Raw genomic sequence first — 15,652 nt, 5'->3', positions numbered from 1 at the left:
TCTCTCAGTCTTTGTGTCGCAAAATATTTCAAGACTGACAGGCAAAGTTATTACTTGCATGTTTGAAGTGCTGTGTCTGAAGTTAGTAGATACTCATTCCCCCAGGTGCTACTAATACGTCAAATAAGCTCCTGTGGGATAGCTGCTTACAACTCCTGACCCCTCCTACCCTCTCCCCCACACTGAGCACCTGTCTCATACGTGTCATGGGGACAGCATGTTTTTCCTTATAGGTACCATCCCTGGCATGGACTGCAATTCACCATGTGACTGGCTAAAGCCTTACTCTGCCTCAGACCTTCAGAATCAGCAGTGCTGCAGCTGATTGCATATCCTTAGAGATTAGCCTTGGCAGTACTGGAGACAAAAGTTAAACAAACCAAAAATTACAGCCAAACAAAAAACACAAAAAATAAATAAAACACACACAAAAAGAAAAAGAAAATGGACTACTTTTTAAAAGGAAAAGACATTTGGATAGTATGTAGCTTCTGCCTTGTGACTTCATTCTTTTGGCGCAGGTTCTGGAATTTACTTACCTACAAGAGAAAGAGGCAGACATCTTCATCTCAATATGCACAGGTAGCCCTTTCTATTCACTTGTAACCGAAAGTTGCAATGTCTCTTTTCTCATGGCAGCAAAACATGCGTGTCAATGAAAGTTTGCTTTAAATATTTTGTTCTCATACCATAAAGAGGTATAATATTATTTCACACTATGCAGACAATTTCAGATATTATTGTGAAGTCCAAAACTAACATTAAAAAGGCCATACCTGATGTTAATGATGTATACATATTGTAATTTAACATTCACATGCTCTAAAAAACTGAGAAAATGCTGCAAATTCACAAGGCTTATTAGGGTAGATTACCAGGTAGGCCTCAGGAATTAGATTCTGCACCTTCAAATAAACCAAAACAATTTGAAGTGTCACAATTAGCTTTTTCTCCTAAATTATTAGAAAATGTTATCTATTGACATTCTTTTTTCATAAATACAATGAATGACTGTACTGTTTGTATGTGCAGTGTTTATATGTGTGCATTCATGTTTGATATAAATGATTCTACCTGTGAGAATATGTTTGCATAAGTGTTTGGACAATTAAACACTGCAATTACTCAACACAGAACACCCCACGAGAAACAATATTGTTTTATTACTGCAGAGTACATGTTTTAAATGGTTCAGAATACAGGTCAATACTGAGCACTGCAGGAACTGTGTAAGCTACTGGGTGGAGGAATTACCAACACTGATATTATCATTCTTGTATTTGCATGATAATACTTGTAATAAGGAAAACATTAACAACAATAACAGACTGAAGTGAATTTATTCCATGGTAATGTGAGTCATGCATCCTTGATCAAGAGTTTTAAACAAGTATGGGACAACATGCTCGAGTCCAGTCGGGATGATAATGCTGTAGAAAAAAATAACAAGCATATGCCATGTGTTCCTCAGGGACAAAATCGGCATTTACTGTTGGATCCCCAAACTTGTTAAGTGGCTCTGTTTACGCCAAGCTTACCTTTTGAATGTTTGTAATTCTTAGATAACCAGGCTTTATTAAGACAACAGACATTTTATTTTCCTGAATGAACCCATCACTAAGACAGGTTGTTTCTTATTGAATGTGAGCAGGGGACTGTAATTTCAACTTCTACTGTAGGCTATTTATTTTATATAGGGGGCTGAAGGTACAGATACCTGCTTTATGTTTTGCTTTTGTAAATTATAATTGGTGACACCTATATTAAACTGTGTCTCATTATTAAAGAGTAAGCAGCTTCTCTGTTATTTAAATTTCTATTTTACTTTTCCTCAATTGATTTTGGTTGCCCCAATATTGATTATAATCATTGTTCTGCCTTTACCTGTCTTCGAGCTGGTTTGAGCGGCTGGAGAACTGGACTGACCAACCATCCTCACTCCATTCAAACCACGTGACAATGTGTGTAATATACTCACAGGACAAGATTGAGTAATTCATTTTTTTAACACCCAGACCAACATGTCTGTTCGCTCATTGACGACTGCCGACTACTAAAACCCTTGCTGTCTGTTTACGATAACCATTGCAACAGTTCTTAAAGTGATAGGAGTTCAGAACCACTGCTGTAATGTGACACTAAACATAACAGTGACCTTTTCTGCCAGCCCCACTTACTCTAGTATTATATAGACTCACAGTAGGTGGACTGAAGGGAGACAATAATATTTCTAGTATTAACAACAGGTAAGAAATGGATTTTAAATCTTTGGTTAGCATTGGCGGGGTGAGTATCCACTAAACTCAGACACAGCACTCCAAACATGCATACAATAACCTTTTGTCCATCAGTCATTAAATATTATGCGGCATAGACTTCCTATATTTTACAACTTTGAGAGAGAGAGAGAAATCGTAAATATATTTATAAAAGATCTGCGGTTCAAAACAGACCCCACTACTCATAGGACATATGCTATCTTATTGTAGTTAGAACTACTCCGAATATAAAGTGCATATGCAATAAACATACACTGCTATTGAAATGAAAAAAATATATACATTGATACTGTTACCAGATAAGGTGAAAAAGATCTCATATGGATTTAATAGCCTGAAATGCCTCACCAAAGAATACATAATTCAAAATGGTTTATCAGTCAATTACAGTATGATGCTAAGACTGAATGTTTATCAGTTTATTCAATGTATGAAAGAAAACAAACAGCAATTGCAATTCTAAACTAAATTTGGCTTTCCTTTCTGAAACAAATTGCTTAATGGTGATTTCGAGAAAATAACTATTTATTTAGTCCATTGTCATACTAGTGAATTGGGTTGCAGAAGGTTGAAAATAGTATGGTGCTCATGCTGCTTTAAACTATGTTTTAGGCAAAGATATCTTTATAGTAGGATATATTATAGATTTTCCTGCATTTCAAATTATGTCTTTGTTTCTGATATAGGTTTTTATCTTAATTGATACTAAATGGTTGTGGGTCCTAATTGTATTAAATGTGATATGCACGTTTTTGAAAGTTTTAGAACTAAAAGAAATATTGCAACACTGTGCTTTCACAGAGCCACTGCTTTGATGAGAATTTCACACTTATGTAAGAGCAGTAACTCAAATATGCCTTTGGCACGAACATGGTCAGAGCATATCACCTCTGGGATACAGCTGAATAACTCTGCCACTGACAAATATGATACCCTAAACACCCCATCTGCAAATAACTGTGTAAAAGACCATTTTATGGAAGTGGGGAGTCAAGTATCACTTCACATAATATAAAAACAGAAATTTAAAAAACTTTAACATTCCCTTCTTTTCATTGACATCAAAGAGTGGCAACTGTGCTGAAAGCATTTATGCTCTATAGCTGTCATCTTAACACAACTGTTACCATTACCACAACACATTGTGACAGAAAACACAGCTGTCACAGTGGTGTTAACACCAGCTTGGTGTCATAAATCAAAGTATATTTTAGCTACAAGGAAAAATCCATTGTAATCATGTGCAAACAAACCTTTCTGTTTCTCTCAGGCCTACAATTAATGGAAGTAGTGGTACATATAACAAACAGTCATCCACCCAAAGACTTTTCTACAGAAATGACATGCTGTATTTTGAGGTATTTTGGATTACCTGTTTGCTGATATAAAGAGCAGCTGGATGAGACTTTAAACCCTGATCCACATGCTGGTTTCAGATAGAAATCTGGATCAAAAGTTGCACAAAAGTCTATAGTTCAATTGCTGGTTATGTTGGTTTAAGAAAAAGCAGAACATTTGAAGTTAATTTACAGTATAGTTTAACAGAAGTCTGTGCTGGGTTTTGTATATACCAGCATGGAAACCAGTAAAGAAACCAAAGCCCCAAAAAGTATGTTCTAATTCCTGGTCACCAGCAGTAAATAGCATTTTTGTTGCATTACAAAAGTAAATTGGCACAGTACTTCCCCTCCCAAATTCATTGTGAAAATGATCTATGACCAGGAGAGTTAGCATAACCTTTTTGAATTATGTCGCTCCCGCTCCCGAGTGCACCGTCCTGGTACCGAGTGTCGGTACCAAGTGCCCTGAGTACCGGTACCAAGTGGCACTGACATTGTCTATTGTGCCCTTTGAAACGACACTGTCTGTTGTGTGGACTGACACTGTCTATTGTATGCTGTGACACTAACACTATATACAGTTGTAGTCAAAAGTTTACATACCCCAATGGAAATGTATAATTTCTACAAAATTTCTCAAACAAATAATTATAGGAGAAATCTTTTGTAGCAAAAGTTTTGCTTTTGTGGATGAGGAAAAAAAGTTACAAGAAATAGATTATTTATTTCAGCAATTTTTTTTTGCAAAAATGCTCATTCAAAAGTATTCATACCCTAACAAGGAAAATGAAAACGAATAAATCGTTGTGGTACCTTTAGCAATAATAGCAATTCTCCAAATGTAACAACTATCAGCTTGACCAAAGCTCAATTTTTGTTTTCATCACTCCACAAAACCTTTGACCAGAACTCATATCCATCAGTCAATGAGGCTGTGTGGTCCAGTTGTTAAAGAAAAGGGCTTGTAACGAGGAGGTCCCCGGTTCAAATCTCACCTCAGCCACTAACTCATTGTGTGACCCTGAGCAAGTCACTTAACCTCCTTGTGCTCCGTCTTTCGGATGAGACGTAGTTGTAAGTGACTCTGCAGCTGATGCATAGTTCACACACCCTAGTCTCTGTAAGTCGCCTTGGATAAAGGCATCTGCTAAATAAACAAATAATAATTCAAATGCCGTTTTGCAAACTTTAAGTAATTGTCCTTGTGACGTTTTCCTAAGAGTGGCTTTTTCCTTGGCCTGCAATCATTGAGACCTTCACCATGCAGTACTCGACCTATGGTTGAAATGGAAATCTCAGTCCCACTTGCAGCCAATTCACTTTGAATATATTTGGCAGTCAACCTCAGATTGTTATTAACCTTCCTCACAATTCTTCTACTTCTTCTTGGAGAAAGAACCTTCTTTGTTCCAGACCGAGGGAGCGTTGTGACAGTACCATGAGTCTTGTACATCTTGATAATAGAAACAGTAGAAATTGGGATACTCAAATGCTTGGAAATCTTCTTGTATCCTTCTCCAGCTTTATGACAATAAATAACTTTCTGCCTAAGGTCTTCAAATAGCTTATTACCTTTTTCCATATTGACTTATTGGTAATGACAGCAATCATCCTATGCCTAACCATTTAATACTCTCTAAGAATGTTCACCTACAATCCAGCATTTTCTAGACATTTGTAGAATTAGGTTTTGTATTATCATATTGAAATTTCTAGCACATTGTAGACAATACTATCATAACATCAAAGGGTATGAATACTTTTGAAGTAGCATTTTTGGAGTTTTGCAAAAAAATGCTGAAATAAACAACTGCAGACATCTGTTTCTTGTAACTTTTTTTCCCTCATGCTACAAAAAACTTTTCCTAAAATTATTTGTTTTAAAGAAATTTCTAGAAATTATAAATTTCCATTGGGGTATGCAAACTTTTGATTACAACTGTCTATATCTATATACTGGGCGCATTGACACTGTCTGCTGTCTGCACTGACACTGTCTCTATTGTCTACTGTGCACACTACTGTGTGTATTGAAACTGTTTACTGTTACTACTGTGTGCACTGCTACATAGTACAGCGCCCTGCTGTGCCATGCCTGGTTTTCATGAATGTGTTTCTTGCAAGGCCAAATTGCCTTCAGAGGATAGACATGATAAATGCATTGTCTGTCTAGGTCTTGAGCATGCTCAAGAGGCCCTGGTTGATCGCACTTTGTGTGATTTTTGTGCCCCCTTCACCATATGTGCCCCCTGCAGGCTTGGTTCAACCACACGGCTTGTCAGCCCATGTGGAATCGCAACCTCTTGCTGACAGTGTCTCTTGGTGGAGACAGCCTAGGCGTAGTGCTGGGCAGTATCACCAGGAGAGAGGTCATCACATCGTAGGCGTCCAACTCGGGTTGGGGCGGAGTGTGGAATGGCCGAGGCGTACAGGGTGTGTGGCAGCCCCCATGGAAGGGTCGTCACATCAATGTTTTAGAGCTGCAGGCAGTGTATCTGCCCTTGTAAAATTTTATGGAGCAGTTTTGGGGGAGACACATGCTCATCCGTACGGAACACATGTCTGTGGTGACCTACATCAACCACCAGCATGGTTTGAGATCACCCAGTCTTCACCGTGTGGCCTACAAGCTTCTGCTATGGGCAGAAGAGAACCTCCTGTTCAGGCAGTCCATCTGCCTGGAGTGACCAATTGGGCTGCGGACCTCCTCTCGAGGGGTGTTCCCAGCGGTGCAGTGTGGAGACCCTCCTGAGGTCGTGAGCCACATTTGGGAGAGGTTCGGAAGAGCAGGAGTCAGCACACTGTCTCCTGTGGTTCTCCATAAAAGGAGAAGGGGGACCTCTAGGGGTAGATGCACTGGCACACCTGTGGCCAGCACATCTACTCTATGCATTTCCACCGCTTGTGCTGCTCCTGCTATGCCTGGAGAAGGTCCGGGCCAGGGTAGCCCCATTCTGGCCCAGGAGAGTATGGTTCTCTTCTCTGATGCAGCTCCTGAGTGGCCAACCATGGGATCTGCTGATGCACAGCGACCTGCTCAGCCAGGAACAGGGCACTTTGTGGCACCACAAACCATCGAGCCTGCAGCTCTAGGGCTGGCCCCTGAACAGCTGCATTTCACCCAGCTGGGCTTATCGAACAGGGCGACTGACACCCTATAAAATGTCAGGGAAGCCTGTACCCATTCACAATATGGATACAAGTGGGCGTGTTCCAGGCATGGTGCTTGTCTCGTGGTTTTGAACCCACGACCTGCCCTATGGCAGTTATACTGCAATTTTTACAGGACCTTTTTGATGAAGGGAAATCTCCTTCTACTTTTGGCGGCCATCTCGGTGTGCCACGTAAAAATCGATTCAGTCTCCCCAGGAGCTCATTTCCTGGTGGGACAATTTTTGAAAGGTACCCAACGGTTAACTAGAGGCTTTCCATCCTCCTTTCCAATCTGACAGGGAGTGCCTCCATACGCAGTGCGGGCGTTAGCGCATTATGTTGACAGGACTAAAAGCTGGACGCAGTCAGAACAATTTTTTGTCTGCTACGGGGCTAAGTCACAGGGACAGGCTCTGTCTAAGCAGCATCTGTCGAAGTGGTTGAGAAGCACAATTAAGACTGCTTATGAACTGGCCAATTTTCCTCTGCTAGAGAAGCTCACCGGTCATTCCACCAGGGGTCAGATGACTTCATGGGCTTTGTTCCAGGGTACATCTGTCCAGGACATATGCATTTTAGCACTGTGGGCTTCCCACCATAGTCTTACTAGGTTCTACCGACTGAATGTTGTAGATCCGCAGAACCCTGGGTTCGGCACTAGAGTGCTGAGGGTGGCTTCCCAGTCCACCCTCACAAAAACACATTAGGTTATGTGACGGTAATAGCAGCGAATCATTTAAGGAATAATGTCACTGGAAGAGAAACTACATGCTCCAGAAGGCTCAGCGTGGATTGGAAAGGCGGGGTCACACTGTTTAACAGGACGCCAGGCAGAACAATCAGGGTTGTTGTGATCGTGGGGAACACCGTCGGATTGTCCTGCCTGCGCAAGCCTTTGGGATTTATTCTGTCTTTCGTTACTCTGTGCAAAGGAATAGTAAGTATGTGACTTTCCAGTCATAGTCATTAATAGAAAGTGTAGTCTAGCGCATTTACCTCTTGTTGAGGCAACCTTTTTGTTTCAGTTTATTCTGTTGATTTGTTTTCCTGCTGCATTTATTACTGTTTGCTACCCCACCATTATTAGGCGTCGCACTCTGTATAATAGGGTGCTTGTTGTGTGCAGACACGACAGTCTGCGCTGGATTACTATAAGTGTTTGTAAATGAAGAGAAACAGACCCGGGACTGGTTAGGGCACTGTTTATGTTTATTAGCTGCAAGAGCAGCCAACTGCAACACATTGTGGGAGATGCTCAAAGAACAAGAAACTCAGATACAGGACTGTGGTTGTATAAATTGTTTATTTACTGCCTGGGACCGGTTCGTCCAAACCCAGCGGTTCCTGCGGGGGCGCCAGTACCCCGCCATTCTGGTAGAGAAGACAGCCTCAATCCGTGGACGTTCTGGAATACGTCAGCGGTGGGAGCCTTCCCACACTCTCCTGCTCCCACACGTTTGTGCTCCTGACTCACTCCAACAGGGGGAGCTGTTGTTGTCTGTTTGTCTGTGTTCCAGGTGATTACCACCAGAGGGAGCCCGCATTCTGCTTACCTGTGTTCCTGGATCACTCCACTAGATGGAGCCCGCACTCTGCCTCCTGTGTTCCCGGCTCACTCCCACAGAGGGAGCCCGTACACTACTTACCTGTGAAGGAGGCTGTGTGGTCCAGTGGTTAAAGAAATGGGCTTGTAACCAGGAGGTCCCCGGTTCAAATCCCACCTCAGCCACTGACTCATTGTGTAACCCTGAGCAAGTCACTTAACTTCCTTGTGCTCCGTCTTTCGGGTGAGACGTAGTTGTAAGTGACTCTGCAGCTGATGCACAGTTCACACACCCTAGTCTCTGTAAGTCGCCTTGGATAAAGGTGTCTGCTAAATAAACAAATAATAATAATAACTCCACCAGAGGGAGCCTGCACTCTGCATACCTGTGTACCCAGCTCACTCCACCAGAGGGAGACCGCACTCTTACCTGTGTTCCCGGCTCACTCCACCAGAGGGAGCCCATACTCTACTTACCTGTGTTACCGGCTCACTCCACCAGAGGGAGCCCCTACCCTGCTTACCTGTGTTCCAGGCTTACTCCACGCATTCACTGCTTGCCTGTGTTGCAGAATCCAGACGGTCTACAGACAGAGCCTGTAGCTGCTTGGTCATCGTGAAATAGCATAGCGAGGGGAGAAGAAGTGAGTTAGTTAGTGGCCCGTACAGGGCGTAGTACGTTTTTGTTTAAGTATAATCCTGTGTAAATATTATAAATAAAGTTACCCACCTGAATACGCAGCGAGTCCAATTCTGTCCGTCGGGAAGAAAACACCGGTGTACAGTAGCACCACACTACAACTCGTTCACAGTTAGTTCATCCTAGGTTTGCTGGGATACTGATTAACAAGGCGGTTTCGGCTTAGCTTTGTAGCTCAGTGGTATACAACCATGTCCTTGCGACAGCTTGGGTATACTCACCCATTTTGTAATGGTTAATACTCCCTACTTGAAAGGGAACGTTAGGTTATTATCATAACCCTGGTTCCCTGAAATAGGAATATTAACCATTAACTTCAGGGTTGCAGCATTCATGGTCGCAGTTCTCAAAGGAAAATGACATCGTTGTCAGTGTGCGCAACTCCTATATTGCTCTCGGGGGCGGAGCAGCAGCTGCGTCACACTGCTCTGATGAGAGTCTTTCGTATAAAGTTTTCATGTTCGTGGACCACCTGATTTTTTTTTTTTTTGAATCTCAGCGAACCACACAATAAACAGTATAGCTGACTGAAAAATATGCACGTAAAAAATATTAAGAATAACCCTAGAGTTGCCTTTCTTTGTTTTAATGTGATGGGTGTGTTTGTTTCTGTGAGCAAAGTTATTTTAAAACTTAAGTTTTAAAGAATGGTTCTAGTTTACTTTTCATTAACATGAATTTACAGAGAGGGGAAAAAAGCAGATTATTTTATTTTTAAATTGATAATTACAGCAGAAATGGATTTGTGTGAATTCATAATCTGTGAAGTTACACCCATGAGGTCCCAGCACAGTCGGAGCTACGAAACTCCAGCTATAATCTTTATTTATAAAATGGAATGTTTGGATGCTGCATGCTGATTGGCTGTTGAGGTTTTTTTTTGCCGCAACACAGTTCAATGAATTAATGATCAATACATAGCATATTAAATCTGCAATAAATATACACATTGTTGTTTAAAAATGAGTGACATTCCTTTCGTCACATTTGATCTTTTCAGAGGCATGACAGTAGACAAGTTGAAGCGGCTAGAATTACAAGAAGCAAAACCTCAGTTTATGATAATTCTATGTTTCAGTGCGTAATTTGGCTGGTCAAGAGTACTCAATTTTATTATGTTAGCCTCCACGCTGGTCTCAGTCGCTCCATAAACAGTGCTGACATAAACAACAAAGATAGCCTGTTAGTGACCAAGCATTTAAAAATACCAGTAATGTATTTTTGTATTAGCTTCTCCAGGTCAGTGGTAGTAATGTGTGGATAGTGACCCTTTTCTTTGCCTCCTTTTCTGTATCTTTTCATTATCAACAAAAATACATGGTATTTATAAATGATTAGTCACTAACAAGTCTAACATTGCGGGTTATGTCAGCTCTGTTTATGGAGCGATTGAGACCAGCATGGAGGCTTCATTCATTTGAATTAATTACAATAAATGGAAACATTGAAAACCTCCAGTTTAATGTTTACAACAGATACAACCTTTTTTGAGGACTATTTTGTCTCCAAAGCGGAAGGATATATAATAATTTTTTTTTTTTAGAAAAATAAAAACTTTTATTTTTTTTGTATCCTTTTTATAAGCGGGATAACACACGGCAGGGCTTGTGCATTGTGTTGCATTAACATACGGCTGTAGTTGGGTGGGAGGCACAAAGCGAAGCTGAGTGTTGAGTGCACATGAGTGCAATACAAAAGAAAATCGCAAGTAAAGAATACAAAGAAACTATATATGACAGAGAGTTTAGACCTTTTTTAACTTGGAGATATTCTCCATGTATGCATTTTCTTCCTGCTTCTGTAGCTGAGTTTTTAATGTCTCAAATGTTGGGTTTGCAATGGGATCTATAAACTATGCTGCCGCTTCCTTTCCGTAATTATGTAATCTTTCCAGACCACCTGAAGGGAGCCGGTGGACCACCAGTGGTCCGCGGACCACAGATTTAAGCTATAGCTGATTCAGTAAGATTTTTTTGTTTTCATTTCAATAGCAGTCCATGTTTTTTTTCAATGTGTACGGCATATGTACAGTTTCATTAACAATTGATCACCCCTGGAACTAGTTAAAAGGGACTCTGTTCAGGTAGTCCACTATCCAGTCAGTGACCTTTTCTCTTAGCATTTGTCTGAATTGTTATGTCACAATGGAAACATTGCAGGGCATGCAATAATGGTACAGAGCTATGGTTGCCCCACTGAGCTCGCACGTCATTTCATCTGACTTGTCGGTTTACGCATAACCTTTCTTGCATACTTGACTAAACATCACCACCCCAATCTTTCATTTCAACACATTAAAAATTTCATGAATGAAAAAGAGCTATGAGGCAGTGGTATGCAAAGAACCTAAAGCACGAAACATGTCAGACTTTCAGTTGTGCTGTTTATATAGCCCAGAGCAGTTAACTGCCATTTAGGTGGTCAATGCAGAGATATATTTTGAAAGGGGTATGATAGCGGGTGCCTGGCTAGTTGAACTACTGCATACCCTTTCCTAATAAAGTGGATACATCGTACAGTTAGCTGGGATTGACAAATGGACACCATACCAATAAGACTGCTTTCTTTCTGTAGTAGAAGTGGTAACATGGATTACTGGGCATTATCTCAGCCATTCCTATATGCTGCTATTTGTCTATGTTTTGTAAGGCATGTTGCCATGGTACATACCATTTGCCTCCCCAGTACTGTACTGTATTTGTAACCAGCAAGATATTTAATTAGTACTTTTAATGAACAGAGCGCATATTTTATATCCGTACCTGACGGAAATGCAGGTGTTGGCTACAAAGAAGGAACTATAGTACATTTTAAAATTAGCAATGAGAAAAACCTATCCTGTATGTATGTTTCAGCTAATGCCTTCATCAGTATATTGATTTAAATTGTTTTGTGGTTGTACTTTTAAGGTAAAACTGTAAGTATTTTAATGAGTGAAACATGGCGGAGGAAAATAATAAATGCCAAATTAAATGAAAAGTAAAGAAGAGAAACTGGTAAATGGGTTGGGTTAGTACAGTTACTAGTGAAGGGATGGGGATGAGGAAAAAGAAGAAGGGTAGACTTTCTGGTAAAATGGTGGTATGTTGTTAATTCCACTACAGTTTCTGTCAATAGTCATGGTGCCCTTTTTATTTTTCTTTGATTGGTTTTGTTTTCGAGCTGTGTGTAGTTGTGTGTTTGTGGCTGCGTGGGGAGGGGGTTTGAAAGTAGTGCCTCCAATACCTTTAAATTCATTGTGTTTTCCAGAAAATATATCAGTGTACTGCATTATAAATAACGCTTAATATTAATGAAATGGTACTGTATGAAACTTAATCACAGCTGTTCTGTTAGATAACTATGTTCAGTAGTCTATTTTTATTAGCTGTCAGCACATTTATTTAAGAGCAGTCTGTTTACGGCACAGTTATAAAGTTACTGAAGACACATGACAGGTATGACAATTATCCCACTTGTTTCTGACATAATACATGTGCCCACTGGGAGGGATGCATTGGCCTTTGCGCTTATGCCAGGTTAGGGAAGAAAATCAACTGGAGATAGTAGTGTACCTTATCGCTAAATCAGCAACTCCTGCTGGTTAAGTGCTGTAAATACAGGTTTTACTGTATTATTATTACACTGTGTTCAACAGCACACAGGGCTACATTCTCAAAGCTGTTTACTCTAGTTCATCATTAGCACAGTTTTTTCTCTGAAAGGGGAAACACAACCCTAAAGATACCAAACTAGAAATAAACTAAGGGCCCGATTCACAAACTGTTTTTGTTGACGTTAGTACCATTTCTGACTTAATATTAGTGCTAATATCCTTCTTCAGCAAATGATCTAACCCACAAAGGTCAGTCTGCGTCCTTGAAGTAATGCTATTAACACGTTTTCTTAATAGCGTTTTGTGAACGCATTTGTGGAGTTCCCATGTTAATTATATAATCTGTGCAATCCATGAAGGGGTAAGACGCTTTTTAGCACCTTCTCAATGGAGCGTTATGGACCAGGAGAGGTCAGCTTTTAAAAAAAGAGGTATTAGCCCCATTGTTATACAATGGCAGATGTCAGCCATTCTTTGGTTACATAGAAGGCATTGAGCAAAAATTAGGCAGAGGAAATTTTACCCTTTTACCCTTTATCCCCCTCCAAAAAACATAATTTCTGGAATAAAATATAACTTCTGGCACAAAGTTTTACTTCCAGGAGACACTTTCTAAGCAGTGAACCTGCCTTTTTTTATGCAGCTGCATAGTTTTTTTTTTATTTCATATATCCATGCACTAGTGGGTAAGCCTGTATGCACCAGAACAAAAAATGTTTAAACTTAGTGTAACAGGAAGGGTTGCATGTAGTTGGATGCATGACTTAGGGTTACATATTATAATCCTGTTACATTCCCATATTACAAATACACACGCCATCCAATGTATAAATATTAATTTAGGTTATACACACACACACACAAAAAGCAAAAGTGTGTTTGTATTACATAGCACATCTAGAGATACAGAACATTAGTGACGGTCTGAGGACTGAATACCATATCTGTTGCCCCAATTCCTTCCATGCTTTCCATGTTCATAGTTGACTGGAGTTTTATTTCTAGAGTGGGTAAATAAGTATCCACAGGCAGTCTATCACTCTATGTTCTGCCATATTGATTTCTAAATTATGTATCTCTATGATTGGCTGTGTTTTGTTCCTTGACTTCCAAATATACTTTTATAGTTATTAATAATCCCTTCAACTAAAAGCAATTCAGCTGTAGCAGCATATATGTTTTAATGGGAGTGCTTGAAAGCCAGACCAAGACAAAACTTCCCGGACAGAGAACTAAAACAATGTGAAACATCTGGAAAACTTTACCACATCATTACTCTGTTACGGTAAAAGTTAGAATATTGGCTAATCTCAAGATTTACTGGTAAATGTCGTCATTTACCAAATAATGCTGTAAATGTCCAAAATAAACATGATAAAACTTTACTTCGGACATTTGCCGGTAATTCTCAAGAATAATCAAGTGCCTTTACCAATCAGCTTCAGTAAATCATAAGATAAATCAGTAAATGTCCAAAAAGCAATCTATTTCTTCATAATTCCGGACATTTACCACCTTGCTTAAGATATAGCAGATTCAAACTTTTACCGTCATGTATTTAAAAAATAATTATCATTATATGAGTTTTTAGTGGCCTGTCCGGGCACCTTTGTCTTGATCCTGAAGCATTTTAATGGATAAATATGAAAAATCATATAATGATAATTCTTTTTAATATGTAGACTGTAGAGACGAAGTAATCGTGTGGTATAGTTTTCAAGACGTTTCGCCCACTTCCTGTTTTAACATACAGGTAGTATGAATAAACAAGTAATAATTGTAGTGTGAAATTATTATCACTTTAACTAAGTCTGGGATTGTTTGAATGCTGTTTTAATTGTATGTAAAAAATAATGTGATATTTTGTAACAATTGTAAGTTTCCCTGGATAAAGGTGTCTGCTAAGAAATAAATTTCTCTGACATTTTCTCTGTGCCTCAACATGTAAGGAAAAAAAATATAATTAAAAAATATAATCACTAAACAAATGACGAGTCACAGAAAATCATACACAGCATGTAATAATACATTTCAAATTACTGTTGCTTGAAAGTAACAAATACAACTGGAAAGGAAAAAAGTAATTCACGTAACAAACCTATATTAGAACATGAATGTTACAAAGTGCACCCTTGTTTAGCCATTTTTAGATAAAGGCTTTTTAAATACACGCTATATTATCCCTCTGTGCCTTCAGCCAGTTGTACTAGAGGTATTAGTGCATGGCAATTTGTTTGAAGGAGATAAAAAGCAGGCATGGATTCAGACCAGTTCACGTGAATGCACACTTTTGACATTCAAGATGTTTTTATTTATTTATTTTAAATAAAGTAATAATCTGAATGTGATGCGTTCCTAAAAACTACATTACACTGGTGCTTTGTTTTACTTGTCATCTCTTGTTTCCAAGATAGCTGACCTAGGGAGTGTTTATGTCCCACCCCTATCACTTCTGATTGGCTAGCTATGGAAAATTGGTTACAAAAAAACCCAGGAAGGTTTTCCAAAAGAGCCTCTGGTAAGGCACAGGCTAATATTTTAAACTTCTTCGTGCCGTTAAGGTATTACAGTATTTAAGTTTTTTGTAAATTTGCAAATACGTGGTACTGTTTTCTTAATTTAAATGCATAAATCTAGTAAAGTTACTAAAAAAAAAAAAAAAACATGTTGGGCTATTTAAAAAAAAAAAATTAAAACACGGAAATCTGAGGCCTACTGTTTAAGCATTCCAGGACAAACTTTCCTGGGCAAAAATGTTTGTTTATTTTTTATTTTTGCTAACCTAGTTCTAGTTTGCCATTTACCTTACATGTTTTTTTTGTTTTTTTATTTGAAACCTACTTTGGAATTAATACAAATTATTAAGCTTTTTCTCTAGATTTGAACAGACGCAATATAAGGTATTTATTGGACTTTGTGGGAGATTGCACTTTTACGAGTGGAGGATAACGTACACAAACTGGACAGTCAAAGTTGCAGTTCAAAACCAACATTTATTTGTACCATCCAGGTTTTGTAAGCAGGGGTATTTATAGGGGTGGG

General features: G+C 39.3%; 1 protein-coding gene across 1 annotated transcript in view; it reads left to right on the top strand.

Annotated features, from left to right (window-relative positions):
* Window positions 1–285: 285 nt before the first annotated feature.
* LOC117400043 (myosin light chain kinase 3-like) overlaps window positions 286–15,652 on the top strand; it is a 77,646-nt gene continuing 62,279 nt past the window's right edge. Inside the window, exon 1 of the mRNA XM_059022622.1 lies at window positions 286–582. Within this exon, the coding sequence (XP_058878605.1) occupies window positions 445–582 (138 nt within the window). The 5' untranslated portion in view covers window positions 286–444. The remainder of the gene's footprint in view (window positions 583–15,652) is intronic.

This window comes from Acipenser ruthenus, chromosome 4 (genome assembly GCF_902713425.1).
Source record: "Acipenser ruthenus chromosome 4, fAciRut3.2 maternal haplotype, whole genome shotgun sequence".
Classification (NCBI taxonomy): Eukaryota; Metazoa; Chordata; class Actinopteri; order Acipenseriformes; family Acipenseridae; genus Acipenser; species Acipenser ruthenus.
The sequence above is the reverse complement of the archived record's forward strand: the minus strand, read 5'-3'. Positions and strand labels throughout refer to the sequence as shown.